General features: G+C 53.0%; 1 protein-coding gene across 4 annotated transcripts in view; it reads right to left on the bottom strand.

Moving 5' to 3' along the window:
* UBASH3B (ubiquitin associated and SH3 domain containing B) overlaps positions 1 to 17,384 on the bottom strand; it is a 145,592-nt gene extending 128,208 nt beyond the window's left edge. Inside the window, exon 1 of one of the 4 annotated variants that reach the window (XM_042958066.1) lies at positions 16,491 to 17,384. In XM_042958066.1, the coding sequence (XP_042814000.1) occupies positions 16,491 to 16,651 (161 nt within the window). In that variant the 5' untranslated portion in view covers positions 16,652 to 17,384. The remainder of the gene's footprint in view (positions 1 to 16,490) is intronic. The other 3 variants (XM_042958068.1, XM_042958065.1, XM_042958067.1) reach the window with 3 other exon arrangements.
* Between the last annotated feature and the right edge of the window lie 761 nt (positions 17,385 to 18,145).

Raw genomic sequence — 18,145 nt, 5'->3', positions numbered from 1 at the left:
CCCAGAGACTTGGCATGGAGACACTTTAGAGACAGGGGGCTCGGAGGTCATGTCCACGTCCCACTAGCTCTTCCTACCTCTGGGCTGTTCAGTATCTCAGGGAGTCAGTAAGCTTCCTCCGTGGGCTCTCTATCTGTATGCTCGCAGTTCTGGGACTGCCTCGTTGTACCCTTTACTAGCTTTGTGTGCATTTCACTTTCGTAGGCGTCTTCTCTTTTGTTCCCCCCCATATGTTAAATAGGGGAAATGATCTGTTGTGCTGTCAGAGCTGTGGAGACAATCTTGCATGTGAGGGCACCTACCCAGAAGGATACCTTCAGATTTCATATCCTTCCCCACAGACCTCAGATCCAGGCTGGATCCCCACCGGGACTTCAGACGTGTTCTCCACCCCGGAACACCTGAGTCCTTCTGAGGAGGCTGATAAGAAAGCTCAGTCACTCATAACCGGAGAGAGAAAACACGACCTCCAGAGGCAGAACACATCACGGTTGGGCCATCGGTTTCCAAACTGTGTTTCTGGTGACCTGGAAAGTGCCCACCCCCAGCAACCGAACTTCCCAGCGAGGTCCACAAAATAAGCAGCCTCTTTTCCTATGTCAGCACTCTAGCCAGCTATCAGAGGAGAGAACCTTCCTCTGTCTCTTATCACATGATATTGCAGTCATCTGCTTGAGTCTTTCTTGCCCAAGACCTTGAGGGCTCCCTGAGCTCAGAGACAGGGTCTTCCTCGTATTTCTACGTCTAGCGCACAGCACAAGTCCCGGCTGCCTGGCACAAAGTCGTTGCTCGGCACATTTTTTGTTGAATCAACAGGATCTTCTTTCTGCCCTGCCTCAACATCTCCCATATATCCCTGTAAATCACATTTAGCCCCACACTACCTGTCTCCCAGGTCAACTCGGAAACGCACTGGTCAGATCCCCACCATGCGAGAGACGGACGGGAGAAATTAAAAAGAAATTCAAATGAGACTCGCCCCCTTATCTTCCACATCTTTCGGAGCCAGCTGCCGAGGGAACAGCAACCCTCCTTGTTGCTGCAAGGTCCCCTGAGAGTCCTTCCATTTGAAAGCCTTCACCAATCGCGCATGATACAGGCCATCTTGTTCGAGTGATTTCCCTGGCGTCCCTCCTCCTCCTCCTCCGCTGGCCCGCCTCAGGGCTGGCAGCCGCAGGCCATAATAACAACACAAACACACTTGTCACCCCCCCCCCCGCCACGGTTTGGTGGATGAAGTGACACCCAGGGGTCCGTGGCGTCTGAAGCAACCAGACGGCAGAGGGGCATGTATGGCCGCGGTCCGTTCAGCCTCACAGTTGAGAGGCCGTGACCTTACATTTGGAGGAAGAGAAGAACTTCCAACGTTCTGCTCAATCCTGACGCGCGAAGGTGCCGAAGGTCTGAGCGAGGTCCGAGGTCCCTACGGGGCTCATCGTGATGATGTGTTGATTTTGAAGACCTACCTAAAAGCGGACTCCCCCGGGGGCCCCTGTCATCATCACCACACCGCTGACGTGCCAAGGAGTCTTCCTGATAAGGAGAGCCACTCTGTGTACTTGTGAGCAGGCCCGAAGGCAGCAGTGGTGTGGTCAGGGTCCAGCACTGAGAAGAACCACTCCACGTGCCTCGACCAGCACCCCCCCCCTCATCGCCCTGCCCCCCGCCTCCCCAACGTGTATCCGATCAACCGAATGCTACTGAAATTAGCCCTAGGCCCCAGGTCTTAAAGACGTTGGGAAGCGAACTTAGAAACTCACCGAAGATTTACAGTGGCTCATTAACTTAAACCCAGAGTCCCCTCCTATGCCCCAAGCCATGCTGTGATTCCAGAGCTACTGATCTGAACCACCACATCTACCATTTACTGATGAGTCAGGCTCTGCACCATTTCGCGTGTATTCGCTCATTCAAACGAGGACCAGGCAAACCATTATGTTCTCTGCCCGAAGAGCCCCTCATGGAGGCCACGGGAACAGCATCCTTCCTGTTTCTATTGTGGAGGCCGGAGAAGGGGCCGGCAGGGAACGTGGTGTTCTGTAAATTCTTCAGTACAATCCTGTGCCTGTCTTCTCAAAGTCCGGAGCTGAGATGGGTAGTACACACACACACACACACACACACACACACACACACACACCCTTTCAGCAAGAGTGATAATGTCACTGTAACTCTGTACAACATCAGCAGACGGCCAACCACATTGCAATTATTTGAGCGCAGTAACAGATTAAACCAGTGACCCCAGTTCGGTGTAATCTAAGGCCATCACATCATTTCTCCGGACCTCAAGTTTGCTTCCTTCTACTCGTCACGCTTTGCGAAGCACAGCCACACATCAACGCGGTGGGTGTGGGTTAGGAACTCAGACCTGGGAGTCTGACTGCCTGGAGTTTGTATCTTGGATCTACCACTTACTAGCTGTGTGGTCTTGGGCCACTTACAAATTGCTGGGCCTCAGTTTTCTCATCTATAAAATGGGGGTAATAACAGTTCCTATCTCATAAGGCTGGTATGTGGAACAAAACAATGTACACGTAAAGTTTTAAAATACTGCCTGGCACACAGTAGGCGCTCAGCGAAGGTTAGTGAGGAGCATTCAAGGCTCCCGTTGGAATGATGAGGGTTGACAAGACAGCAGATGGGTTAGCAACCGGAAAGGCAAATGAGGAGCGCCTGCTAGACCCCCATTCTGTGCCAAACATCACGAACTAAGAGGACACAGGCAGACCAAGTGTGTAACACACATGTCGTGGCAGACAGGACAATGGTCCCCAAAGACGCCCATGTCCTAATCCTCTGAACCTATGAATATGTTCCCTTACCAGGCAAAAGGGACTTTGCAGATGTGCCTAAGTTAAGCATCTTGAGCTGGAGCGATGTGGTCCTTAGGTCTTTCTAGAGGGAGGCAGGAGAGGAAGAGACAGATGGAAGCAGAAGTGGGTGTGGTCACTCTGTTGATGGAAGAAGGGGCCATGAGCCAGGGAATGCAGGCAGGCTCTGGAAGCTGGAAAAGTCAAGGGAACCAGTTCCCTCCGAGAGGGACAGCACAGCGCTGTGGACATCTTGGTGTTAGCCCATAATACCCATTTTGGACTTCTGATCTCCTGACTGTAAGAGAATGAATTCGTGTTGTTTTCAGTCCCCCAATCTGCGACAGAAGCAATAGGAAATTATACTACACGTGGCTTTGGTCACATGTACTGTGTTTCACAAAACGTCTTGTCGTTCACAAAAGCCCCTTGGCTAACTCATTATGACTCACATCCCTACTTCCCAAAAGGGGGTGCAGTGAAAATTTAAGCATCCAGAAGGAAGTGTTCACTTTGATGGAACTGGCCTCTCGTGTGGCTGCTCACGTTCCTTGCTCAGAGTTTGCCTCTCTGAAACATCGGAGCTTGCTCAAGGAAGACTAGGAACAGCCTACCAGACGTCACACAAAACCAACAGTTCACAGACTTTCTGGAAGAGCCTCAAAGTCCCAGGACCCAACCACTGATAAGTACTATCATATCATGTGTGCATGACTTTTTGTCATTTTTCATTACATTTTCATTACATATGTATAAATGTGTATACACATTGCCTCATTTTGATTCATCCAACCTATCAAAATACTTGATCAAAACCACATCCTCAGGGACACCTGGGTGGCTCAGTCTGCTAAGTGTCCGACTTCAGCTCAGGTCACGATCTCACAGTCCATGAGTTCGAGCCCCGCGATGAGCTCTGTGCTGACAGCTCGGAGCCTGGAGCCTGCTTGGGATTCTGTGTCTCCCTCGCTCTCTGCCCCTTCCCCACTCACACTCTGTCTCTCAAAAATGAATAAATGTTAAAAAAAAAATTAAAAAAGTAAACACACATCTTCAGAAAGTGACAGATCCAGAATCTGAAGCTAGTCTTTTTGTCTCTAAAGCCGGCCTTCTTTCCCCCCAGAGCAGAAGGCAGTACTTGTTCTTACCTTCCAGGATGGGTGGCCGAGACACCTAAGGGTCCCAGAGGTGACCATTCCAACTGGCCAGAGACAAATTAGCTCCCTCTTCCAGAGGCTGAGATGTAAGCACATGGCAGGCAGAAGGAGGGGAGCAAAGGGAAAGAGAGGGCAGAGAACCTGTATGAAAGGGTTGATCAAGGGACTAGCCCAGTCCATTCCTCCAGGAAATGGAGGCGAAAAGCCTTGTTAGAAATCTCCCTCTTGGCGGCAGAGCCTGGACTCAGGGAAGTCGCCTGATGTATATAAAAAAGAAACTGTTCTGGCCTGGGAGTCAGGAGGCCTAAGGTCCACTTCTGTCATAGACCAGCTGTTGGTCTTGAAAAAGTCACTTCATTTGTTTGTCTCATTTTACTTTTACGTAAAAAGAGGAAGTGGGGCTGGAGAAGGTTCACCGGCAATTCTCACTACACATTGAACTTCTTCGCCCCAAAGCAAACCCTACCATCCATCATACGGGACTCTCCAGCCAGGAGCAAGAGATTACCATCACGCGGTTAAATACTAGGCACAGTCTGGGAGGTCAAAACTAACGAACGTCTCTTGAACACCTGTGTCTACCTACACCTTCTGTTATCTGTAGCTTTCACAAAGTATCGTGTTCACGACGCTGTTCATTTTCACATTCTTTGGCGACCCACGAAGAACCACCGCTCGCCAAACCACTGAAACTTAAAACTATATATTCTGTTCTCTACGTCGCCCATGCCTACCAACTCTGAGAAATTCAACGTAAAACCTACTATGTAAACTATAACTTCCTTTTCTTTGGAGTAAAAGCACTCTCTCCAACCTTGATTCAGGTGCCCCCATTTCAAGATCTTCTCTTGGTTCCCTCTCCCTCTTCTTTCCTCCAGCATTTCCTTCCTGAGCACCCGATAAAGCCGTCACCCGTTCAGGGGCCACACATCCCCGCTCGTCTCCGGGTTGTAGGGGAGGGCAGGCAGACCCATGTGTGCGAACCAGCTTGCCATGACTTAGGAGACTGGACAACACCTTCTCTTGGGGACACGGAGGCTGCTCCAGTCCCTGACCACCAGCCACCTCATGAGTCTTGATGTCTTACAGACGGAGCACAGATCCCCAGCCTTCCTTGAAGAGCTATTTCTGATGCAGAGATGGTAGTAACAGGTGCTTACTGGAGAGAGGAAATTACAGAAACTGAGCTGAGCGCATGGCAGGCTGAGATTTCACCATCCGGAGACCAAAGAGAGGAGGAACTGAGAAGGTTTCTCACTGCTTTAGCCACAGTCCTTAGGGCATTGGCGGGCAGGCAGTAACCACCGGGAAAGACTGAAATGAATCAAGGGTCACTCCAGCAAGGAGAATCAGGTGACCTTGGCCTGGTTTCCAGTGAGGACAGGTGAGTTCCGATATGGATGGGTGGAGGCAGGGTTCTGAGATATGGATGGGGGAGCAGGTGAAATCTCTAGTGGTGAGGGAATCCAAAGGGGAGATGATTCTTACATCAGAGATCCCAGATCATCTGTCCATTCACGGTTAGATCCCAGTCAGCCGCCTCAATTCCAGAAAGAAGACTCCAGCCGTCCGAGGAAAGAGTTCTCAGAGAGCAGGGCGGCATCCCAGGGGTCTGATCCTCAGGAAGTCTGGGGACGCTGGAGAGGATTGCCAGAAACCCCACAGAGAGGCTTTGGAATCTTCGTCTGGGAACACCTCCTCCACAACCAACAACTTCACTCACTTTGGAAGTGCAGAGCGAATGGAAGATTTTGTGGACCTCGATCTTTTTCATGAAATTCTCTTCTCCCCTGTCCTCTTCCAGGACGCCTGTCATTTCGTTCTTTTCCTGCCTCTTGAACCATTCCTCTTAGCCTGCTTCACCTTCTTTCTTCCCTAACCACCAGCTGGTCCCCGCAATTCTATCCTTGGGGGTTGGCTCCTTTCCTTTTCTTTGCTCTCTGCCTGTTCTTTACACCTGCCTCCTGCTCCCATCAGTTCCCAGCCCGACCTCCCCTCGGAGCTCCAGATCCCTCTTTCCTGATCTATGTGTTCACAGCACCTCTAACGTGTCCCAGAGTACATCATCGCATCCTCTGGGTCACCCAACCTTCTGTGTGTCCTAAGTCGGTTGGTAATGTTTCCACCTTTCCGATTTGCCAAGCTCAAAATCTTGGGCTACCTTTCCGCTGCCCCTCCTCCTCGCATCCAATGGACCATAAATCCTGTCGATTCCATTTCAAAAACATCTCTAGAATCTGGCTCTTGTAATCTCAATCCGAGTCCTACTAATCGTCCACTGGGACCATTACAGGCACCTTCCAAACTGGATTCCATGTGTAGTGCTGCTGTGCTCTGTTCCATTCTTTCCACCGCCTTCTCGCTTTAAGACTTTACTTCCCACAACCTCCGGCCCCAGCGCATTTTTCCACCTCACCTCTCACTACTTCTCTGTCTCCTTCCCACCAATCCCAGCCCCGGGGTGCCTTGCTCTGAGGTCCAGCTGTTCCCTCTCACTGAAACGCGTCCTCTCCTCATGCCCAGAAAAATCTCTACTCATTACTTAAGGTCTGCCTCAATGATCACCTCCTCTGCTTTCCTCAAAACCTTCTTCAGTTACACTAATTGTTTTTTTCTGTGGTCCCGCGGGGCTTATTTCAAATCTCAACCACAGCACTGATCATATTGCTCTATCACAATTAGTGTCTCCACGTCTTTCTCTCTCGAGGAAGGCTGAGCTCTTGGAGAAGAGAGACAACCGTCACATCCCTCACAAGTTCCTGGCATACAGGAGGCACTCAGTAAAATGCCAGTGGAAGAGTGAAGGAAATAACATCCAACCTCAACTCAGGCCCAGCTATGGGCCAGCCGTGTCTTTTGGTGGCCAAAATGTCTCCTTCTCTTTCCAAGCCAGATAGTGACAGCGGGGGAGAAGACGGGAGAGTCATGAGCAGAGTGAGTCAAGAAACTCAAGTTTAAATTAAAATCTCATCTTCCCTTGTGGTACAATATGAGATCATTCAAACGGTCTACTCATCTTCCCAAACTGCCCCCCTCTCACACTGAAGGGTGCTGCGGCCATTCTGTGCACACCTTGAGTTTACCTCAGGGCTTCCTGTCTGGTTACAGCACCCTCTTCCTCTCACATACACACTGCATCTATCTCTTGCAGCGCATGGACCACATTTTATCATAATTTTCTATCTTCCGCACTAGACTGCCAGTTCCTTGAGGGCAGAGGTTATAATATAATGATCCTCTGTACTCCCGACTCCTGTTATCACAGGTTATCACAGTTGCCCATAAATACGTAATAAAGTGCATATACATTTAAAAACCAAAATTGGCACTGGGGCGCCCGGGTGGCTCCGTCCGTCAAGCCTCCGACTTCGGCTCAGGTCACGATCGCTCGGTTCGGGAGTTCGGGCCCCGCGTCGGGCTCTCCGCTGTCGGCACAAAGCCCGCTTCGGATCCTCTGTGCCTCTCTCTCTGCTCCTCCCCCACCTCTCAAAAAGAAAATAAGCATTTTTTTTTTAAATTTAAAAAAAACTAAAAAAAAAAAAAAAATTCTTCTTAACGGGCATTACGAAACACTTGATGGAGATAACACCTGCAATGTTACGCTGTTTCTTTGTTTGTTTTTTTTTTAAGTTTTGTTGAAGTAGAGTTGACACACAATGTTGTTGTATTAATTTCGGGTGTACAGCATAGTGATTTGGCAAGACGATATGTAACGCTGTGCTCACGGCAAGTGTGGCTACCGTCAGTCACCAGAAAACTCTATTACGGTACCACTGACGTACTCCCTATGCTGCTGGGCCCTTCATTCCTGTGACTTATTCATTCCCTACCTGGACGCCTAGATCTCCCTCTCCCCTTCACCCGTGTTGCCCACTCCCCCACCTTCGGCAACCATCAGTCTCGTCTTCTGTATTTGGGGGCCTGTTTCTGCCTTTTGTTGGTTTGTTGATTCATTTGTTCTGTTTTTTAGATTCCACCTGTAGGTAAAACCGTATGGTATTTGTCCGGGCTTTCCTTTCCCCTGTCTTGTTCTTCAGGATTTCATTCGTTAAGAGGCCGGGTAAAGTAGGCATCGTGCCCTTCTCTTCCCTGCTTGCCTCGCAGAGAGTAAAGTTCAATAAGGCTGGAGGGAGAAGGGACCAGAAAAGAAAAGAGAGAGGAGAGAAGAAGGGAGGCCGGGAGGGCAGGGAAGGGACAGGCCAGGGAAGAGACGCCGGACGTATTTGTGATTGAACTAGTTCTCCAGGGTGGGTGCGATCTGCTTAGGCAGAAAGCAAAGAAATGACGGGTCCCCGCCGTCGATTCAAGGACAGGATGGTTACGGTCCGACGCACGAGACACCACTGGTTCAGAATTCCGGCTGCTCCGTACGGTTCTGAGTGTGTTTGTCTGTGTTTAAATAGACCGGATACATGAGCAGCCACTGGAGGCACATTTCTTCCCTGCCCTGTAAGCGTTTCCTACCCGAGATAAGAGACCGAACATTTGGAGAGGGAAGGCTCACTATAAATATTTTGGAACGGGGCACAGCCAACACGGAAGCGGGATTCTAAACAAGCCGGCTACCTGATTCCGAGAGAAGGTTTACCCAACAAAACCCGAAGAGAAGTCTGAACCGTTCGGCTGCCTCTGGCCATCTGTGCTGTCCGCGTCCCCTTGGCATTTTCCGGGCTGCTGTGAGCTGCTCTGGTGGTGTTCCTTTCAGCTTCCCGCTGTGGGTGGCGACGGCCCTCGTCCCTGGCGGGGTTCATTGCCACGGCTGCTTTATGTACAAGAGTGTTCACGCTTCCACTGGGGCAGCCGAACACAACGGGAACTATTGTTACACCAACAGCCGGTGACTTCCAGAAGGGGAGATGCCCCTTTGATTAAAAAGGTGCCCGTGGGCAATTTGTTTCCCCCAGGGGCTGGGCTCCAGGCACCTACCTCCTCTCTCAGTTAACCAGCACTTTCCTTGTGTTTTTGCAAGAGAGCACATCATGTGCCAATTTGAAAATTACACTATTGTGTACTACTTAAATGACGCCCCCCTCCCCGCTCGTTGTAATTACCTCCTATCATTCTTTCTTCCCGTTTGTTTACTCTCCAGAATTTCAGTTGTCAGTCCTGAACCGTTTTCTCTGAAGGGAGAGGAGAAGAATTTGACGGCAAAGCACCGGAAAAAATAAAACAGACACGGAGAAGCCAAATGCTCTGGAACAGACAAGCACACAAGAGGCGGTGAAAACATCCTCGTGCTGTCCAGAGACACCTGTCCGCGCCACCCTCGCGTCACCAGAACGCCTGAGATGTGGTTGACTTCGACCCCTTTTGCAGGTGGCAAGTCTGAGGCCCGGAGAAGGAAAAGGCTGGGTATGAAGCCACGTGGCCAAAAAATGACAGCGGAGCAAGAGTGCAAAGCCAGGGTCTGACAGAAAGGTAAACTGAGTTTGCTTTATGCTACCACTGGGCTACCAGTGGGGTGTGAGCGGAGTACAGAGCCTTCAGACTATCACCCGGGCCCAGAAGGATGCACAGGAGGGTCACTGTGGAGGATGGCAGTCAGCTAGAGAGAGTTCCAGGCTGCCTCTGACAGCCGACTTCAGAGGGCCAGGTGGTGAAACTTGGCATTCATCTTCCCCTCCTGAGAACCGCGCGGAGTTTACTAGGATGCTGCGCACATAGTAAGAGCTCAGGCGATTTCTGGATGTTCATCTGAGTCATTCGTTAATAGGCCTCCTCCCCATAAACAGTAGGTGGCAAGGAACCCGCCTGCAAAGTCGCCAGGCAAACGGGGGGGCTGTTGGCCAGAGGGACCCACAAGACAGGAGCCCTCCTATCACATGACCCCGAGCACCTGACAGAAGGTCTGCCACACCCATGCACCCACCCTCCAGCGACGTTCTCCCATAAGCCTCTGGGTGACACCCAGTGCCCCCTGGGAAATTCGTCCAATGAAGAAGACAAGAGCTGTCGGTCCCGGTGGGGACCACAAGCGTCTCGCTCTCCAGAGGCCACCCAGTTCCGCCGGGACTGTGCTCATCACAGTGCAGAGAAACCGTTCTTGAATGAGCTTTTCTCCGCCCCTCTCTCCAGGGCTACAGTCTGATTCCATTTGAGACGAATCACAGAAGCCAACCATATGGCACTCCTACAAATCCCCAAGCCGGGCCATTTATGATAGTCAGCAGCTCGGGCAGCACCGGCTCGGCTCCAGATCTGCTTCTACTCCGCCTGGCACCCCTCAGGGCGCTCCACGGACAGGGGTGCAGGGGGAACAGAACCCGAGTACCGAGGAATGGCATAGGCTCTACCCCCGGCTCACTTCTTTAGGCCCACGGCTCAGTGAGGCGCGAGGAGATGAAACGCGGGGGCAACAAAGGAGCCGTGCAGGATAAGATCACCGCTGGAGTGGCCGTGACGCCTGTGTCTGCACCCAAGGCTCACTGAATGCCACATGCGCCGGGACTGTTGGCAAGGAATGGCACCCTCAGCCTTTCCAACAGCCCTTCAAGGTACGTATGTCATTGTCAACATTTTACAGCCGAGGAGACGGAAGCATTGCACGCTGGACGGCCGGCCCCCAGGTCTCCCGGCTGTCTGAACGGCCACGGTTGACACGTCGGTGTAGGAGGCAGATGATGATGGGGTCTGTCCAGTTCCCGGCTGCCCAAGTAGAGGGGCGCCCTGTCACAAGCACACACGCGTCGGGTGCCTGCTGGGATCAGGGGGACGCTGACACCTCCACCACCACTGTCACCGGCCAGAGTGGAGATGGCAGGGGACCCAGGACTCCCTAGGTTTATTGCTTCTCTGAAAAGGCAAGCCTTTAGCTCTGAGAACTAATTAGTGCCCACCGCGTGAAAAGCAGCCAGAGTTTGAGGCAGCGGAGGGCAGGGGGCAGGTGGTGACAAAAACCAGGGGACAGAGTCCCGAAGCATGGTGCTCTTTGCTCTTTGTGGCACTGAATCTCCTGAACCTCAGTTTTCTCATGAAACCATCCAATGTCTGAGACTTGAGAGTGATTACGTATATAAAGCTGCCCGGTCATCTCTAAGCTGGTCGAAAAATCTAAGGTAATATTATTAGGGCGTCGCGGAACTTCCACAGAAAGTGGAACCCAAGGGGTTATAATTACGTTAGCAGCAAATTCAAAGCACTCAAGACCTACCAGCGACAACAGGAGATGAACTACTGATTCATGGAAGAATCTCAAAAATATGAGGCTGAAGGGGAGAAGCCAGGCAGGCATAAGAGTATATACACTGTAGGATTCTGCGTCCATGCAGGTCTAGAAGATGCAAGCTAATCTGCAGTGACAGAAAGCAGACCAGTTCCCCAGGGATAGGGTGGAGAAGAAACTGACTGCAAAGGGGCGCAAGGGAACTTTCAGGGGTGACAGGCAAGTGCTGTGTCTTACCGCGGTGATTCCACGGGGGTGTTCATATGTCAGAGCTGATCAATCCTTCGATAGATTTCATTTCAGGTACATAAATTTTACCTCAATAAAATTAAAAATAAAAATGCGTGTCGAAGTCCCCTCCCTTTGGGGCCACCTGAGGGGCTCGGTCGGTGAAGCGTTCGACTCTTGATCGCAGGGTGGTTGAGTCCGAGCCCCGTGTCGGGCTCTGTGCTGACAGCTCAGAGCCTGGAGCCTGCTTCGGATTGCGTCTCCCTCTCTCTGCCCCTCCCCCGCTCGTACTCTGTTCTCTCTCTCTAACATAAATAAATAAATAAATAAATAAATAAATAAATAAATAAATAAATAAAACGAGCCTTTAATCATGTGCTTTACCTCACAAGACTGCCGTGCCAATCAAGAGGGCAATTTGGTGCCCGTGAGAGTAATTTTTTCAACTGCGAAATAACACACAGACGTAGAGGAGTGTCGGATGAACGTGCGGTCTACCCGGGTAGCTTCGAGAATTCTTTGCCTCGCCCACCTATAAGAAAGATCCTTTCACCCCCAGGTGGGTCGGGGTTTGTCTTCTCTCTCTCCCCAGGGTCCCTGCCCAGAAGTGGCCACAACTCAGGGATGCTGAGTTAACCAAGCACTTTCAGAGGATCTAAGGTCAACCACCAGGTAAGCTAGAGAAGGCCAGAGAAACTGGATACTTTAATTCATGGGCTCTGCAAGGTGCCTCTCAGTTGCACGCACAGCCAGCTCTGAGGGTGTTTTCTCTTTGCGCAGCGAGGCAGAGCGAATGCAGCTTACCGTCCCAAGGAAAGTTCCTTCTTCTACCGTCCTGCTCTTCAACTAGGCATCGTTCAAATATGCTTCATAGGAAAAAAGGTCGACCTAACGGCACATGACCATCTTCGCTGGAGACCTCAACCAGCAAGCACCTTACCTCCGTTTCTTCCAACCCAACAATACCATAATCCTATCTGTCTGGCGTCCACATTATATTTTTAACTAATTCGAGATCCTTTCCTGCCCGTGACGCGTTGTGTCTTCACAAAGCCCCGTGAGTTACACAGGCTAGGTGTTGCTGTGCCCGGAAGCTGATCGGGATATTGAGGAAAATGGAAAACCTAAAAGCTTTCTGTGTCAGAAGCGGGACCGCACATGGGCCCCCGGATCCCCTGCCCCCCCCCACCCCGCCCCACCCCATCCTTTTGCAAGACTGTATCTTTCCATCCTTAGCAAACATTAGAGTCATTTGCTAGAGACAGACTTCTAGCCACGGGCAGCCTCAAACAAACCCAACTAAAACAAAACAAAAGGTCAGCGTTGGATCAGCAAAGACTCCTCAAATTCAATGGTTTGGTGAAGCTCCCACAGTTGGCCTCAAGCTGCAGAAGAGATAAGAGATAAGAGCCCCACCCTCCCCACCCCCCACCAACCACAGAGGCCAGGAGGGGATGGTATGAAATCAAGTAGCAAAGCAACAAACCCCATCAGAGCGCCTGTCCCCCCTTCTCTCCTGACCCCTAGGCACCCTCCTCCTTGGCTGGGCAGGCTCTTCTCTTTCCTTCCCACTAAACCTGCTCTAGCCTTGACCAAGCTGGACCTTTATTTTTAGAACTTCTGGAACAGAAACTTTTAGAAGAGCTAATAGGCATAGAAAGGAAAAGGAAAAAGAAAAAGGAAAAGAAAAAAAAAGGAAGTGATTGGCCATTCTGGCCCCTTAAAGTCTTCCTTCCTGAGGCCTTCCTAACACCTCCTTACCTTGTGCCAGCTCTCTCTCTCTCTCTCTCTCTCTCTCTCCCTCTCTCTCTCTCTCTCTCTCTCTCACACACACACACACACACACACACACACGCATGCACGCACAGACACTGGAAAAATCGCTACTTCTTAATCCTCCATTTGGCAGGTCTTTCTACAGCAGTGTCGATGGACCGAAGGTAATAGGGTGGGATGGAAAAATCCTAGCGCAGCTCCAGGGAAGTGATGAGCTAGAAGGAACATACCCTGAGGTCACCCTGCTGGCTCAGCACTCCTCTCCCTTATGGGCACCTAATAAGCATCCGCTAATGAATCCTGTTCCCCCCAGAGGGAGCCAGTGAGGCCCTGAGGAGTTAAGTGACTTGCCCAAGACCACAGCACAGGCTGGAATAGGACCTGGGCCTTGCTGGCCTGAGCTCTCTGCCCACCCACCCAGAGCTCCGTGGAAGGTCCCTTTCTGCTGCTGCAAGACAGCAGACCCAGGGACACCCACAGGGAAACCAGAGCTGTCGGCCTGGGCCACCACCATTCTCTCCAAAGGGCCGCGTTCCAGACACTGGTCTCATCCCTTCCTGAGGCATCACAGCCAAGTCTCCCAGAGCCCAGGAAACCATCACTGCTCCCTCCTGCTTGCGATGTCATCGTGCTGCTGCCTCCAGCCTTAAGGCCCGAGAAAGAGGCTTCTCAGAAGCTAAGCCCGATGCCCCAGCTCTCTTTCTTCTTGGCCTGGCAGCCTAGGGAGAGTAAAACCAGGTCAGGTGACAGCCATGGGCTCTGCCCCCACCCCACCCCCCAGGCAGGGAATCTGATGGGGAGACAGAGTGGCAAAGCCAACCTCCTTCCAGCCCAGGCTGCCTCATGAGGACCCACTTGGCCCCCCTTTCAGCAAAGAGAGGCAGGCAGTGCTAGTCATAATAATAATAATAGCTGTGATCGGCTGAAGAATAGCTCCCCAAAAGATAGACAAGTCTGCATCCGCGGAACTGTAAACATTGCCTGATGGTAAAAATTAAAAAAAAAAAAAAAAAATTAAAAAAAAAAAAGCTTTTGCGGATGTGATTAAGGATCCTGAGATGGGAAGGCTATCCTGAATTACCTGGAGGGGCCCTAAAAGCAATCACAAGGTCCTTATAGGAAAGGGGCAGAGGGAGACTCGAGCCACAAAGAACGGCGATGTGGCCGCGCAGGCAGAGATGAGAGTGATGCACCCACAAGCCAAAACCTGCCAGCGGCCACAAAGGCTTGGGTGAGGCAAGGGATGGATTCTCCCCTGGAACCTTCCAGAGGAGGCACGGCCCTGCTGATACTTTGATTGCAGCCAGTGACACAGATTTAGGGCTTCTCGCCTCCAGAACTAGGAGAAAATCAATTTCTGTTGGTTCCAGCCTGCCAATTTGTGGTTATTTGTTATAGCAGCCACAGAAACTAATACAGGAGCTGACATTTAATAATTACCCACTAGGCTCCAGGCACTGCCCTAAGCGTTTTACCCGCATTAAGGCATTACACACTGGCTCTGGATGTGAGGTCAAGCAGACATACTCCGGGTTTGCAGGCCAGCTTTATTGCTTAGTGTTGTGACTTTAAGCAAGTTACGTAACTTCTGTAAACCTGTCTCTGAATGCGCAAAACAGGCGTACGAATTACCTTTCTCATCGCGTTGCTGGAAGGATAGGTGGTTACTTAAAGGGCTTAGAGCAGTACACAGTAAGTACTCAATAAATGCTAGCTATTAGGAGATCTCAGGAATTCGGCCAGCCACAATTAGACCATCATCCTCATCTGTCAGGACATGGGCAAGGCCTCCTGGACCCAGTGCAGGAGAAAAGACACCGCTGGCAAGTGGGTTTGAAGAGCCAACAGGACAGTCTGAGTGCAGTTAAGCATTTCTTGCCTTAATTAAGCAATTTAGGTCCTTACTGCTGGCCTCGCTTCCAAAAAGGCAGATGCCCAAGACGGCGCTCATTGTGCAGCATTGCCCGGCTGATTTTCCAGCCCCTACCTCCGGTGCTTAAGGAGAGGGAGGCACACACATCACCCATAGTAAGGACCTAAGTGGCAACATAACATCCACGCCTGACGCAGCCCTGCAGAACCCACCACGCTTTCTCCCTGTAACTCTGGCATCGGGAAGCGGAGTCCCTCTGCTTTGGAAGTCAACCCCGGGCAAACACCTGAGTCCGCCTCCTGAGTTTCCAAGGCCACTCACTCCAACCAGTCCCAGCGGGGCGGGGTGGAACGATAAAACCAGGGGTCTGCTTTGGTTACCAGATTGCAGCCAAGTTAGTAAAGAACAGAGGCAGCAAGATCCGCCCAGGGGCTGGGGAAGGGTAATCTAGACTTCCCAACTGAAGAAAAGGGGGAAGAAAATTTTTTTTTCCCTTAACTTGGCCCTTTCCGATAAAGTTTGCCCAACTCTCCCGTTTAGGTGATGTCATTCAAAGAAGCAGCGCCTCCACAGGATGGCAGGCCTTGTGTCCCCACCTAAGAAATCTGCCCTCCAGAAATTAACCAAGGGAGAAGGCGCCTGGCCCGGCCACCCGGCCTTGGCCTCCTCCTAGGCAGGGTTCCGGCCCCACGGTCTTAGTTGACAGGCTTAAGGCCCCTGCTGCTGCTGCCGCCTCGTGCAAGCGACTGGCCGGGCCTCTTCCCGGCGGACTGCAGGGACAGCCACCTGCGCTCCCTCGGCCCTTCCCTACCCCACCCTCCAAGGGGAAGAAGGATGAGGGAGGACAGCTCCCCTCCTTACTCTCAGGCACCCACAGATTTCCGCGCTGCCGTCACCACTGACGAGAACCCGGGTCCCCAGGAGGAATCGCTTCTCCTTCCTATTCCATCCTCCCTATCAATGAACACGCAGCAACACCCACGTCCCCGCTCCTCCTACTCCGCAGGGAGACCGACCCGGAGAGCGACATCCGGAGCTGGAAGGCACCACAGTTAAGAGCGCCGGCCCCTCCGCCCCGCCGGTGCCTTCGCCTTCTCCCAGCCACCGGAGGATCCTAAGCCAGCCCAGCGTTCGGGATGGGATCCTCGGCGGGGCCCCGCCTCCCCGGGGGCCCGGCGCTGCCGACCTCGGGGAGCCCGCCACGGACGGGCGCATCCCACCGCGGGGGCCGGCCGCAGGGCACGGCACCTGGGAGGCGACCCCGTAGGCGTGCCTCACCTTGGGCGCCGCAAGCAGGCGCCCCCGCCCGCTCCCGCGCCGGGAGGGGCCGAGTCCCGGGCCGCCCGCACGCCCGTGCTGCCCCAGCAGGTGGTGGGCAGCGGGGGAGCGCGCCGCCCGTCCGGCAGGCGCGGGGAGGCGAGCCGGAGCGAAGCCGAGGGCCGGCCGCGTGGGGCGCGAGGGGCGCGAGCCCCGCCACTTACGCGCGGGCTCTGGGGAAGCCCATGGAGAGCAGCACGTCCAGCGCCGATCCATGCTTGATGGTGCCCGGGCGCTGCTGGCGGCTCCTCCGCGGGGTGACTTTGCTGTACAGCTCCTCTCTCGCAGCCATGCCGAGCGGGCCGGGGTGGCCGTACTGAGCCATGGCTCAGCGGCCAGCCATCGCCGGGGAAGGCGCCCGAGCCCGAGCGTCCGGGAGGGAGCAGGGGAGGGGGCTCGGGGACCCGGCGCCGGGCGGGAGGCGGCGGCGGCGGCGGAGGCGGCGCTCGGAGCTTCCCCAGAGTCGAGACTGACGCTTCCTGGTGAGGCCACCGGAGCCGGAGCGGCCCGCGGGCTGCTGGGGCCGGACCAGCCGTCAGCTGCTCGGGCCCTTGGGTGCCCCCCAGCGCGGCGCCCGCAGCAGCCCTCTCTCCTCCGCCCCCTTCCTTCTCCGCTCCCAGCAGTCCGGGAATTTGCAATGAGTAATTTTTGAATGGATCAAAAAGGAAAAAGGAGCCCGGTGGGCCGGCCCTGCCTTGCCAGCACCGGGGCCCCGCCCCTCTCTTAAAGCCACAGCGCCGCCGGGGGCTGCTCCGGGCCGGGCGCGGGCTGCCGCGTCCGGGTGGGGCCAAGGCGGCGGATTCGAACCAAAGAGGGCCGCCCGTGTGCGTGGGTTCCGGGGAGTCGCTCCCCAGGCCCCGGTCTTCTCCATGACTTGCACATAGAGCCAGCTGGGCCTCCAGATACCAGATCGGGCCGTGTCAACTTTCATGTGGTTCCTGCGGTTGTAGATGGGTTAATAATGGAAATTGGGCCAACTGATGGATGGTATTAATGAACCAGAAGGCCAAGCCCTGTAGGCCCAGATAAAAGGTTTTGCTTCCGAAAGACCCTACAAAATCCAGAGGATTGTCGTGGCCACTGGAGACCAAGTTCCCAGCAGGTGGCCAAGTGGCCACACTGAAGACCTACCGTGCTCTCCAGGACTGAAATAGTGACTTCAGGGACCTCAGGCTCTCGGGCCTGGGAGGGGAGAGGGAGAGGACTGAGTGGGAAGAAGAAGAGAAAGGGGAAGATGAAAGGAGGAAGGAGAAGGACAGGGAAAGTGGGAAGTGGAGGGGGAGGGGGAGGGAGAAGGAACAGAGAAAGAACACTTTCTAATTATAAAAGGTGTTCAGGCTGGAAATGGGTGGGGTTTTGTTAGGGAATGAGCACCCTGTCAATGAAAGGATTCAAGGAAAGAGTAGCTGATCATTGCTCAGTGGTGACATGTAAGTGAATGTGTATCATAGGTTGGATAAATCTACTCTCACCTCAAAGAAGGTGGGAGTCTTCTTTAAAAATAAATGTATTTATTTATTTAGAGAGAGAAAAAGGGCACAAGTGAGCGAGTGGCAGACAGAGAGAGAATCCCACAAGGGGCAGAGAGAGAGGGAGAGAGAGAAGCAGGGCTCACCCAATGTGGGACTCCAACTCACAAACCATGAGATCATGACCTGAGCCAAAAGTCAGACGGTTAAACGACTGAGCCCCCCAGGCGCCCAAAGGTGGGAGTCCTAACCATACCCACCCCACCCCATCCCCCACACCCTGAACTTGGCTTGGGGGTTAAAGCTCTTTCATTTGGAGACAAACTTGTCGTCCTCCGTCAAGGACAAGA

The sequence above is a fragment of the Panthera tigris genome, chromosome D1 (assembly GCF_018350195.1).
Source record: "Panthera tigris isolate Pti1 chromosome D1, P.tigris_Pti1_mat1.1, whole genome shotgun sequence".
Classification (NCBI taxonomy): Eukaryota; Metazoa; Chordata; class Mammalia; order Carnivora; family Felidae; genus Panthera; species Panthera tigris.
Note: the sequence above shows the minus strand (reverse complement) of the source record. Positions and strands in the feature narration are given on the sequence as shown.